At 35.3% G+C, this 14,491-nt stretch overlaps 1 protein-coding gene across 1 annotated transcript in view; it reads right to left on the bottom strand.

The window, feature by feature from the left end:
* Positions 1-3,539: 3,539 nt before the first annotated feature.
* The window catches only part of LOC111050990 (multidrug resistance-associated protein 5), a 73,326-nt gene continuing 62,374 nt past the window's right edge, over positions 3,540-14,491 (bottom strand). Inside the window, 4 exon segments of the mRNA XM_039428021.1 lie at positions 3,540-4,014; positions 4,742-4,906; positions 12,275-12,467; positions 12,978-13,161. Coding sequence (XP_039283955.1) covers positions 3,901-4,014; positions 4,742-4,906; positions 12,275-12,467; positions 12,978-13,161 — 656 coding nt within the window. The 3' untranslated portion in view covers positions 3,540-3,900.

A 14,491-nucleotide genomic window follows, 5' to 3' on the forward strand; every position in this document is an offset into this window, starting at 1 on the left:
TTTTTTATGCTTTTGTACTCCAGAGCGAAGCTCGGTCCCCGATATTAAACATCTAAACAAAAATTGTTCTTTTAATAGTATAGGATGTAATTATTTCTGTAACTATGATAATTTCATGCTCTGTATATACTGTAAAAAGTGGAAAATAAATTGATTTGATTTAAAACGGAATATGACTGAATTAATGATGGGTGAACGTTGAACAAAACAACCGTCGAGTATTGAAACAAATACGTAAAACCATTTAATACAAACCATTATACTGTATTCTTGAAGATAGAAGTGATAATAATTATAAGATCTGAAATTATCGATCAGATTTTAATTTCTCTGCAAGATAAAAACCAAGGGTTCTTGATTTCCCCGCAACAAAATTCTCAAACTAAGTATTAATTTTTCCTGTATAACAATAAAAAAATACAACAGTTATTAGAAATATTGAAAGATATTTGAAAGACAAATATTATAATACATATACAGTATATAAAGTCACTTGAAAGAAGTTTATGTAACTTATTTCAGTTAATTATGAACCAGGAAATCCTTAGAGATAAGTATAGGGATATCCATGAAGAAGTGAGATATGACTTCAATTTCAAACGTTCTTGTTAATGCCTAGCTCAGCTTAAAATTTGTGATTTAAAAAAATATAATTTAAGTTCATAAGCAATGAATATACTGAATCTATTGCTGAGTACTGTATAGATTATTAATTTATCATATTGTATTTATGATAAATATCGGGGGACCGAGCTTCGCTCTGGAGTGTAAAAGCATAGAAAATTTGTAACGAAAGATTAAATTAATAGTTTATATTTATTTATTCATTTTATCAGTCGTACAATTATTTTTACAATTATATGAGGAGGCACATCAGGCTTATGCGCAAAACTGTCCCTTTTCAAATTCATACTACAGTCCAAATCAAAATGTAGGTTAAGCTACCTACTATCAATAATCGAATTAACAATTCATTCACACTTCAAAAAACAAACACATCATCAATTACAAATAGATATACTATGAATTCGATTTAGAATGATATACTATGTTTGCCACAATATTTGTTAATATACTATGTACTATTCTACACTAACAGAATCTAGTTACTATTTTGGACTTTCTGAAGTAAACATGTTTTCTAGAAAAAAGAGAAATAAGCGAAGTTTTTCTTATTGAATTTTTCTTCTCGTGAGATTAGCTGGATGATCCCACACATGCACTCGTTCACTCTCTTCCATTACGATATCGACAGACGAAAAAAATTCCATCTGTTTTTTCAAGGACGTATTAATCCTTTTAATGTCCTTCAGCGAGTTATCCCAGGGTTGAGACCTAGTGCAATCGAATCTTCTTATCATAAACCTACTTTGTTCCAAATTTCTACTTACAAATAGCCTATATTGGGCTCTTCTATATTTTTCCGTCTATTTTGAATAGGTAGGATAATTGATTTGTTGTTCTTATTGCTTCTATAGGGGAAGACGCGGCTATCCTTTTGCAAATTGAGATAATGAAAGTAGTTTTCACTCAATGAAGAGCAGAACTGCATCAATGTCTTGAGCTATAATTCGCCAGCTCCACTATGTTTGCTGATAGCTATCATCATGACATATGTACCGTAGGCCTATACAGAGTGCATCAGATGCACTTATTTGCATGGATTTTCTAGAAAATCGCTTTGAACTTCTGTGGTACGTGTGTGGCAAGAAATTGATTATCGGTGGAATGCATGTCGCATTACCGACGGCAGTCACATCGAACCAAACTAACACCCACACCTTAAACTTGAAGAGTTTTGTAACAGAAACCACTTTCGATGGGATCAACTGAGCTCCTGAGAGAGGAGCTTAACTGACGGGGAGCTTGGTCCTCTGAATTTGCTGCGGGGATTTGCTGTTGGGGAGACTAGTTGACGCCAGCGTGCAAGGAGCTTGGTTGTTGTCACCGAACCCGACAACCAAGCTACTCGCACGCACGCTCAGTGCCGGAGTTTTCGCGAGTAAACTGACATATATATTCCATGCACTTACTCTATGGATTTTAAATAAAGATTAAATTTGATCTATCAAAATTAATCAATGTAGCTAGAATTATTCCTACAATTCACATTACATGGAAAAGCAAAAATATAAGAGTATAAAGTCTCAATCTAAAGTTTTGAATGCCATAAGTTGGAAGACTAAACAGTTGATCAGAGTTTTTCTTGATGATAATATGGGTTGTTTTTCCAACCTCAACTGTTTAGGTATTGTAAGAGAATACACTTGTATTTTGTGCACAGATGTTTATTGAATTATGTTCAGCTTTCAATGCATCTAGTGGCATCAATATAGACTATACTGGTAATATATTATATTGTTACAATTACGTATTATATTCATACAATTACAATATATTCATTCAATTACAATTACATATTATATTCAATATACATACATGCATGCATACATAAAGTACACACATGCAGGAATCACTTGCGAGACGTACAAACTCATTCTGAAAATTCTTGCCTATTCAATAAGAAAGATTTTCAAGTCAGTTGAATTCGGAAAAAGGAATAGTTTATTTCTTTCACTTTAAGTTTGCAGTGATAGAAGTGACAACATCAACAAGCTTTTCTTCTAATAATCGAATTTATAGAATGTGTGAAACAGTGTCTGTGATTGTACTACTTCCCCCCCCGCCCGCTTCAAGCTGGTTTCAATCTTCAATAGGGGATCAGCTGTCGGAGAGCTTGGTTGTCATTAGCGTGCGAGGAGCTTAGTTGACGGGTATGATCACAACAACCAGCCCCACCAGGGGATCAACTGTCGGGAAGCTTGATTGTCGTGAGCGTGTGAGGAGCTTGGTTGTCGCGTTCTAGTAGGGGATTAGATGTCGGGAGACTAGTTGACGGCAATGGTATATTTTGTCAGGGGATTTACTGACGCCTGTGATCGAAATTGCAAGGAGCTTATAGTTGTCGGGGAGACAGGTTGGCGGCGACCCGAAGAGCGACCTACAACCGGTTGCATGAAGAGCAACCAATAACATGTTGCATGTTATTGCAAAAAGCAACCAATAAAAGTGACATAGGATCAGCATTTTCTCAGGCATTATGCCTACATTGTGGCATTATGTGAATTTTAAGTATCTCAAGTTGAAAAGTTTTAAAATGTCATAATTAAATTAAAAAATTTATTCATTACAGATTTTGATAGAAAATATCGAAAAGCAGATCATGACATTGATAAATCGATGGTATAAGATTCAGGAATTTGGGCAGTTGTTTTGCAATGAAGTGTGGTACTTGATGCATTTTTAGAAGTACTGATATCTCTATAATGCAATTTTTATTTATTCTTACAATAATGATAAATTGTACTTGTACTTGTGCATAATACTGTCTCCACAACAATGCCAAGACTAATAAACAATGGTAAAGAACGATTTAAAATTGGGTAAGAACATTTCCTGGATATAGAACGTTTTCTGGAATAATAAAAAGGATGGGATTTTTTAAAAATAATAATACTAATGAAAATCAAACAACAAAATTGTGCACCATAACATAAATATAAATTTTTAATAGTATCTTTTTTACAGTCTTAACATAAATAGATAAAGATTTCACTCAAAACTAGATATTAGAATTATTATGTGATAACAAAACAATATTTACATTATGACAGCCCTTATAAGTTTTAAAATAGCTGCTAAGTGAAATTATCAACAATGAATAAAGTTTGGAAAAGCTGCAATGATATGAAAATGAACCTGAAAGCACACATTATTCTAATGTTCAAATATATTGAATTTCATTCTCAGTCAGACATTAGATAGAAACAAAATATCACAGAGACATGGTGGTTTCAATAATAATAAAATGAAAAAAAAACGCAAACGAGTGCATCAACTTCACTTTACAGAAATATTCTCACTTTTAGCTGCCTCTTTAGCCGCTTCAATCATTTTTGAAAATCTCGAATTCGGATCATCTAGAAGAGCTGAAGGGGTGTTCATTTCGGCTACCTGTAACATAATCAAAACATAAAAAACCGAATATTCTTATTGCCACAAACACTTTACAACCTCATGTAAAACGGAGTGAACAAAAACAGATAAGCTTTGATATACTAACATGACTTGAATCGATAAGGATCATTTTAATTTTAGTTTTATTTGATTAGTTTCATTTTTGCGAGTGACGAAGCAAAATTGTAATTGATGAGACCTTTTGCTTTGGTCGAATAAATTGAATGAAAAGTAGAATCACAGTCAAATTGAATTTTTGCTCAAATTTAACAAGTAATGTTGAGTAAAAGTATATAAAAATACTAAGTTTGGTTGTTGAATTATGAAGCGTTGGTGATCGACTTAATAGGGTTATATTAACCTTTTGATTAACTTGACATTTCAAAAACATTCGTTTTTATAATGATTATTAGTTTTGTCAGCGGCGTTTGGCCAGTGGTCAGTTCGGCGGTGGCCAATCTAGTCTATCTTGGTGGAAGTAATGACAACTATCATATTCATTATTGTGGTTTTAATTTTGTTTTTAGTAATAACACTCAGCCCCTGCGCTCAGGTTTTTAACCTTTTCACGGACTTTTCGTATTTAATAATAATACTATTTTTACTTTTAGCTTATTTTGTTAATTGTCAATTGTATTTATGTAATTATACATTCATGTATGCATTGTATAAAGGAGAAATAAACTATTGATTGATTGAAATCTATTTATTGAATGCAACCTACCATTCCATCGTCCATCACGATGATGCGATCGCACGATTTGACAGTGACCAAGCGATGTGCTATGGTCAGAACTGTGCAGTCATCGAATTCCCCATTGATTGTGCCTTGAATGGCTGCTTCTGTGTCAGGATCGACTGCTGCTGTAGCCTCATCCAGAACTAGAATCTAGAGAGGCAGAAAATTGGAACGAAAATTGTGAGAAATTTAGAAAATAACAAGTTTTACACAACTGTAGTCGGATTCATTTCTAACTGTAAGAATTCCTTATAAATAAAGTCAATGCTTTCCATGCACTATCAATGCTGAAAATTCGTTGTGAATCTGACTATAGGAGGCATACAATATAGCAATAAGCTAATCCAGTCAACAGAATATCGAGTGATTGTCATCAGCACTTCAATACAAACATTATTTATTTTTCTAATTTCAATAAAACTAATTCATTTGTGTCGGCCTACTTTTCATTTCATTTCATTTTTATTTCACCACCTACATCACAAGGATGAGGGGCACGTCAAGGAAGCGAATGAAAGTCGCTACTTTTGAATTACACTCTTCACTGGAAATTCCTTCAGTGAATAGAGTGGATTGTCTAAAAAGTATTTTTTTAGAGCTTGCTTAAATGGTTTAGGCTCTTTTATACTTTTTATATCGTGTGGCAGGCAATTATGAAAGCGGAAACCCTGTGTATGTGGCTGTCTCTGTGTTTTCAGCAGTCTACTGTATGGGAGGTCGAAATCGTTTTTTCCTCTTGTATTGTGTTCATGTATATTGTGTCTACATGGCCTAACCGTTACATACTTTTTTATATATAGAATTGTCTTGTAGATATAGAGGGATACTACTGTAAAGATTCTGTCCCTCCTGAAATAAGGCCTGCAGTGAGCGTCATATGGCAGACAGTTCATAATCCTTATTGATTTCTTTTGTAATATCAGTATTTGTTCTATGTATGTGTGCGGTGCGCTTCCCCAGGCTATTATGCCAAAACTGATGTGTGAAGCGAATAATGAATGATAGGCCATCATTGCAGTGCTTTTGTCTGCTATACTCCTTATTTTTCTTATCCCATAGAGTGATGTGGATAATTTGCTACACAGTGATTCAATGTGCTCCTGCCATGTCAAGTTTCTATCTAATATTATGCCCAGGAATCTTGCTGAACCCGAAATCTCCTCCTCAGTATTCAACTGGCTCCCAGCATTCATGATGGTCCTTGCCTGTGTTTGAAAGTTTACTATGGTACTTTTTGAACTGTTTATATTTAATTTTAATTCTAACAAGGCTTTTTTTGTTGAGGCTATTGTTGTGTTATAATGTGACTGTAGTTCCTCCTGGGTTTTTCCATTTATTATTAATGTAGTGTCATCAGCAAAAAGTATGCATTCTGAAGCTCTTGGGAGTTTTTTAGGCAAGCTATTAATATAAATGAGGAAGAGTAAGGGCCCCAGCACAGATCCCTGTGGCACTCCGTTTCATAGACTGGGGCAGAGACCTAGCAGTCATTTTTCTCCCACATTTCTTATATTTGAGCTCCACAATTTGGTACCTATTTGTTAAGTAGTTTTCCAGCCATTTCTTTGCCTGTCCTAGTATCCCTATATATTCTATTTCTGACAGCAGAATCGTCAAGTCCAAGGAGTCAAATGCCTTCCGGAGATCCAGGAAAACCGCCGAGACCCTGTTTTTTTGCTCCCAGTTCTCTGTAATTAAGTGGATGAAATTTGCTATAGCTGTATCAGTTGATTTATCGTCCCTGAATCCATGTTGATATTGGTGGATCTTTTTAGTTCTTTTGGGAAAGTTTAATATCTGTAGGTATATAGCTTTTTCTAAGTATTTAGATGGCGTTGGCAGATTTGATATCGGTCGGTAGTTCTCAATGTCAGTTTTACAGTTCTTCTTATGTTTAGGATGGACAAGTGATATCTTCATGCTGTCGGGCACTATTGATTCTCTTATTGAAAAGTTGATTATTTGTAGGATTGGGTAGGCAATTTCCTTTCGACAATGGTACAGCAGTTTCCCTGGGATTCCATCTATACCTGCTGAGTATTTGTGTTTTGTTTTTGCGAAAATTTCAAGCATGTCCTTCTCTGTCACTCTCTTGTATGCCTCCAGCAATTCCTCATCACTCTGTTCCAATTCACAATTAGCAGTGCTTGATGTCTGACGGTCTGTCTGCTCTATATTTAAGAAATAATTATTGAAGACTTCCACTAGGTTGTGGGATTTTTTTCTAAATTGCAATTTATCCTCAGACAGACTCCCTCATCCTCATCGTCATTCCTCCTCTTCCTTCTCTCTTCATTTATCACCCGCCATGTCTCCTTTGTCTGGTTAGTTGACCGCTTTATTCTCTCTGCTATATGTCTTTTCTTTTCATTTTTGACTTCACAATAATTTCTTCAGATAGGAATATTTATCCTTGTGATCCTGCTCTCCAGTCAGCATGTATATGGTATTAGCATCAAGAAGCCTCTGTCTCAACTTTCTAATTGTTTCAGTTATTTTGAATTGGTTTTTTCTCAGGGTGCCAAGTTTCTTATCTTTAAACGGGCAGATGCAAGGATGTGTAAGGATGGTACTGCATTGTTTTGATAAAAATATTGTACTTATCATTTACAGATCTTGTATTTGTCAGTTCACTCCAACTCTCTCTTTGCAGACGTAGTCTAATTAGTTCCATATTTTGAGTGTTCAGTTAACTTATCTTTGTCATATGAGGCGTTTGGAGATTCACGGCTGTGTCTAAATGCATTCTAATCCTTTGTGATCTGATATTACATTATCTATAATCCTGACTGTAGGCCTGATCATGTTTGTAATACAGTAATCTATGCTAGTTTCTATGTCTGTAGTTTGTCGAGTTGGTGGAAGCTGTACAATATCTAAACTATGCTGTGCCAAGATTTTCTTTAGTTTTCTCAAATTTGGAGAATCTCTAAGAGAGTTTATATTTAAATCACCCATTATTGCAATATTCTCGTTTTTTGTCATGATGCTAGTCAAAAACTTGTCCATATATTCTAAAAATTCCAGGGTATTCCCAGATGTCGGTCTGTAGATGCATACTATTATAAGCCCTTGAGATTTTGTTTTAAATTTCAGTGCAGCTATTTCACATGTCAATTCCATGGAAGATGATTCTGTGTCTATTATTTCAAGGTTGAAGTCCATCATGTTGCGTGAGTATATAGCTGTGCCACCCCACATATGTTGCCTCCTTGAGAATTCTGATTGTAAAGTGTAACCTGGTATATTAGTAGTTTCCAATTTATTCTTGTTGAGTCCGTTTTCTGCTATTAATAGGAAGTGAGGTCTTATCTTGTCCAATTCAATAACCAGCTGATCTATTTTTTTCTGAAGGCCTCTTTGTATGTTTAGGAAAAACATCTTCAATTTTCTATTTTTTGGTTCGTTTGGGTTTTTGTTTGTGCTCAATGCCTGTTTTTTGTTTAATACTTTCGATGTGTAAGGCTGTTTGCAGGAGTTGAGAAGTTTTTTGGAATGTTGCTCTCTGTTCTAAAGTTTTGTTTGCATGTGAGTCCATCAGTGTCAGTGCATGGATCTCTTCTATCCTGTTCCAAGTCCTCTACCTGTATATCTGTCTCATCAGGATGAAAGTGGCCATCAATGTGAAGAGTAGCATGTAGGATTTCCCTCACAATGTAACCTTTTCCCATTCTGTTCAAATGCAACCCGTGTTTTGTGTGGTAATGGCGTGGCAGGCTCCATAGTTTGATCAGCTTTATTGAGTTAGAGTGACATAGCTTACTTATGTGTAGGTTTGCCTTCCGGATGAGATTATTTTGGTGTGACCTTTCTGCCAGATCGTAGCGGTATGGTATGTCAGAAAGGATTATTTGAATGCCGTTATGTCTTGAAATGAAATACCTGAGAGATAGTATGTATAATTCTACATCTGATATTGTGGAGGTTTCTGTGAAAATGTTGGTTCCGCCCACGACAACTAAGCAGGTTTTATGGTTAGGGTAAAGCTCTGAATTGTGAATATATTTATTAGTAATTTCAGCTAATGAAGCGCCAGAATATATTAAGCCACAGCATCCATGATTTTTTGGCAGATAATTCTGTAGCTGGCAACTCAGATTTCTACCTTGACTGTCGGCTAATATTATTACATTTCTATGATGAGGATAAGTGTTTGATTCAGTGAGTGCGCTGTCCCTCAGCTTGATTTTATTGAACTGTGATGTGGAGCTGAGCTTTTTTATTTCTTGGTTTAGCATATTTGTATTTTCAATTAACTTCTGAATCCGCTTCTGCTGCTTTTTGATCTTGATTTTGAGAATGTTCGACTCCTCAACAAAATCATTTTCATCAGCTTCACTCTCAATATTAGGCCTACTTGGAAAATCAATATTCAAGTCCAACCATTTATTCCCAGCTAGAAACTCTGGATTCTCTCTCGATAGGTTCACCAGGAGTTTTGCATTTTTTACAACTTCCCAACCACACGAGTGAGAATCTTCCTGCTGCCTACACTGGGATTGTTTGAAAGATGATGTGCTCACTATATTCATCAATTTGGAGAGCCTTTCATAGAAAACAGTTGCTGAATCATTGTTCAATCCGGATGCAGAGTCAAAATGTAAGAAGACTTTGTCAGGCAGCTTTATAGCTATCAGACTCCAGTGAGATCCTTCAGTATTTCCACCATTCACAGTGTCTATTTTGGAGTTTGAGATTGGGGCCAATATTAATTTATAGTCAAAAGGGTTCAAATTTTCTATACTATCAACGGAATCATTATCGTTATTGGCAAGCATAATTTGTGTGCAAATGATTGGATGTAATATAAGGACATCTTTTGCCTCGTGCAGATCCCTCAGCTCGTTCCAGATTTCTGAATCACTCAGCCAGCGTTCAGTGATGATTTCATTGGAACCCACTGCATTAACGTTACTGGGTTTGCACTTAAGATTTTGGATTTCTTGTATGAGTGCATCCCTATGAACAAGAAGCTCACTCACACGAGAGACCAGTTCGTCCTTCTCCTTGAGAACCAAATCGTCTGTTTGACATCCCACATCACATGAATCAATTTTCCGGTGCTTATTTATTACTGAATCAAGAGACATTCTATTTTCAAAGTTTGATATTTTTGTAATTTTTGTAATTTTCGGAATTTTCACATTTTCTACTTCCTCATTATAATTAATAAGCTTCGATGGAGTAGCAGGTGTTGCATGATTGGAATGTTTGCCGGTGCACGCTTTAATCTTCCCACACACCGAATCAGTTGTTACTGAGCTTGTACAACCCTTAATAATACATCTCCATACTAGGTCACTATTGCTTAGACTATAACTTTTTCTAAAGCACTGCTTTTCGTGGTAGATGCATGTGTTGTTTCTCGCATTTTTGTATGTGAGGACAGACATTTTTTGCAAATTAAGAGTGACAAATGACTGAACACCAATATACTCAGAGTGGAAGAAGCTATGCAGTCATCTATAGAAACACTACTGATTAATTTGTGCTCCTTATTCTTATTGCTTATTACTATTGAATTTTTACAATATTGCTCAATGGATTAAATTTCAACTGTTAGCCTTAAACATGCATGCAGATACTATTACTATTTGTTATATATAATTAATAGTTTCGAGTCAACGAAGTTATTACAAAATTTGAACTACACAAAAAGTTATTCAACTCAACTACACAAAAAGTTATTACAAAAGTTCTATTGTTATCAAGGAAAATTTAGATAGTGATTATAGACGAAAAGAATTTAATTTTTCACCTGAATGTACGTATCAGTGGTGAAGAACAATGGGAAGACCAAAAAGAAAAGTTTTATTCTATGAATTAGGAGGAAATATAGTTCAACAATTTACTTCAATGAAAACAATAATTCTGCTGCAATATTTACGGACGAACAACAATTTCGTATTCATTTATCTATTTATCTTAGAAAGACTTTATATTATGATCATTACTTAGATTAAACAGTTTATCAATGGGCTCAATCTAAATGAATATATTGTTGACAGGATTATTTATCAAGGATTCAGTCTATTTTATTGATATTAGGCTCTATAAATCGTGAAAATTAATTAATTAATGTGACAGGAAGGAAAATTGCACATGAAAGAGCAAAGCAGTATTTCAATAGTAGATAGCATACACAGTATAGTATACATATACACCATAAAATATAGTTATAAGACAAGATCAAAACAGGCGAAAAATAGAAAAACGAAAACGGATTTCTGTCGGTCGTGCCCCGTCCAGGCCCGGGCCACGAGCGACTGTTGCAAGATGCAATGTTTACAAACCTACAAAGCAGCTTGCCAATGAATATCCGCTTCGACCTGTGTAGAGTAGAAATAAACTATTTTATGCTACAACCAATTCAGATATCTATGACTTCATACAGTGAAACCACGCGTGAGTAATTCGGTTGACCTCAACTAAAATTGTATATGTATTCTTATATTATAGATTTACTACTTTTGGCTTTTGTTTAGTTACGGTACTTTATTTGAGAGGAAATTTAGTTTGCTCTATTGAAGCAATCGGGGATTCACACAGTACATTATTTAGGCTTCTGATTACGAGAATGAGGTTTGAGTTACAATTTTTATTTAATTGAATTATTAAGTAGTGGAATTTACTGTAATTTATGTAGTAAAATTGAATAGGTTACATCTATTGAAATAACATTTTTCGAGTTAGTGAGATCAGTATTTGAGAAAGAGAAAGAAAATAATAAAATAATTCTTCACTTTTCAATTGAAGAAATTACTGAGGACAAGGACGGAAGTTGATATTATTAACCCCGTCTTCGATTCAAACACATTAACCCATCTGTAATTAATTTATCAATGCGAATTGTCAAAAGGATTGAATGTAGTCATTCTATCAGCAATTTGGTTGAATTTTAATCCAACGAATATCAAATAAAACAGTTTTCACACTGCTTGCTGAGTGAAGGTCTATTTGATGTTGACCACAATAAGTGATGAACCCTCTACAGATTTCATCATTTAACTGTGGAATGATTGCTTTCAGTTCTCTGCCTCCAAATATTTAAGTATACATTGATTTGAGATTGCCCACTGATGTGGAATGATTGCTTTCAGTTCTCTGCCTCCAAATATTAAAGTATACATTGATTTGAGATTGCCCACTGATGTGGAATGATTGCTTTCAGTTTTCTGCCTCCAAATATTAAAGTATACATTGATTTGAGATTGCCCACTGATATCGAATGATTGCTTTCAGTTTTCTGCCTCCAAATATTAAAGTATACATTGATTTGAGATTGCCCACTGATGTCGAATGATTGCTTTCAGTTCTCTGCTCCAAATATCAAAGTATACATTGATTTGAGATTGCCCACTGATGTCTAATGATTGCTTTCAGTTCTCTGCCTCCAAATATCAAAGTATACATTGATTTGAGATTGCCCACTAAAATATATTCAGTGAAAATAACAACTGATAAACGCATTAATGGGAGAATTGATTTGAAATACCAAGGTGCCCTTGGTAGAATTACCTTTGATTTTCTTAGTAGAGCTCTAGCAAGACACAGTAGTTGCCTTTCGCCAACTGACAGTTTGTCGCCAGACTGTCCCACGTCCGAGTCCAATCCTCCAGATCCCATTGAAATTCGCTCTTTCAAATGAGTCTTTTCCAATACTTGCCACAGTTCAGTATCCGTTGCTTTTCCATACGGATCAAGATTACTCCTAGAACGTGAAAATTTGTTGAACATTTTCTCATCATCTCAAAGACATGCTACTAGATCTTCCTAATCCTCCCAAATCATGATGCTAGGTAGACGGAAGGCTTTTTCTGTTGTTAAATGAGAAAAATTAATAAATTGTTTTATTAATTTATGATTACACTAAATGCGAGAAAAACAACAAGGTCAGTCGACAAGTGTTTCTCACGGAATAAGATCATCTATGTTATTGAGCCTCAAGAAATAATTCATTCCTTTCTTGATCTATCTCTCGAGTTGCAAATAATAATTGAAAATTATTATTTTTCATGTCAAAGATGGAAAGTGAAACACAGACTAGTCAAACAGAGAATATGAAATTATTATTTTTCATAAGAAAAAACTTTCAATTTAAAATTAAAAAATCAATATCGATATCAATGAATACTGAAACATTAATCAAAACAAGCAAACGCCCTAATAAATATAAAAGTTATAACTAAACAAGGTAGGCAGCTACTGTGTAGGCAGCTACCTGACTGTCCCCGTGAAGAGCACTGGGTCTTGAGGTATGATGGAAATTTTCTGTCGAAGGAGATCTAGGTTGACGGAAGCGATGTTGACCTTGTTGATGGATATCGATCCACTGGCCAACTCGACCAGGCGGAACAACGCCACAGTCAGCGAACTTTTCCCTGAGCCTGTTCTGCCAACGATACCTAATCAAACAAGATTGATCGATGAATTATTGGAGAAGGGTCTTAAGGTACGTACAGATATACGCGCCTCGAACACGCTCCGCACACGCTCCTATGATGAACGTTACGCAAGAAGTTACGCAAGGGTTCGCTAGAGGTTCGATATAATTATGTTGATCGCGCGCTTGTCGTATTGTTGACTTCGCTACAACCTACCTCACAAATTGTGAAACGTTCAATCCAGCTGATCGGGTGACAAAACTAAATAAAATATTCTGACCAGGGGATTGCTGGGTAGCCTAAAAATATAATATATTATGTTGATATAATAAATTGACGATGAATATATTATGTTTATTGCATTTATGTTGAAGTTTTATTACAATAAAGGTTATGTCTGTCAATGTTTTAAAAGGTGAAAGTCTTGCTTGGGAGTTCGGCTTCCTTCTTCTAAATTCTAATATGCTGGTATCTACCTATTATTAAAAATAATTTTATATTATTCAATTTTGTTGATTTAATTATTAATTTTGATAATTTTATATGCTATCACAGAGATCGTAGCTATTAATAAACGTTACAAACAAAAACGTTAACCGCGCATGCGCAACTATTGGTTAGTTCACCCTAGAAACCTGCCAAGCTCGAGCTCTGTTCCTATAAAGGTGCGTACAGACTTTCGCTCTGCTCCGCAATCGAACGTCACTCGAGCAGATCGATTGATGATCGACCAGGGAGCAAGAGTGAAACGCGAGAAGAGCTAACATCTCCCGTAACGTTCATGATCGGAGCGATTGCGGAGCGAGTGCGGAGCGTGCGTGGAGCGACTGCGGAACGTGTTGGAGGCGCGTATATCTGTACGCACCTTAAGGTTCATATTTTCATTATAAGGTGCATCTTCGTTTGTGCGTGAACTTCCGCAGTCGACGACGACAAGCATTGTTGACATTCATATTGTCCAAGTTTCAAGTGTGCTAAAACAGCTGATCGAACAAATTTTCATTATTTGTTTTTATTATTCAAGAATAATAACATTTCTAATAATATCTAAATATTGCCATTTAAAAGCATAAAACAGTATAAACTCAACCTCCCCCATTAAAACATAATTGAACATAATCTTTTAGGTTATTTAGACAAATTGAAATCTACCCAATCTGAGATCCTTACCCTGTCGTGGTCGACGACGGCATTTACGCACGAACGAAAACCCAGCTTTACACTCTCTGTTCGCGTTCCGCTCTTGCTCGACCTGCGATCATCTATCGATCTGCTCGAGTGACGTTCGATTGCGGAGCAGAGCGTAAGTCTGTACGCACCTTTACAACTCGAATTATCCATCTAAGAGTAG

This window comes from Nilaparvata lugens, chromosome 1 (assembly GCF_014356525.2).
Source record: "Nilaparvata lugens isolate BPH chromosome 1, ASM1435652v1, whole genome shotgun sequence".
Classification (NCBI taxonomy): domain Eukaryota; kingdom Metazoa; phylum Arthropoda; class Insecta; order Hemiptera; family Delphacidae; genus Nilaparvata; species Nilaparvata lugens.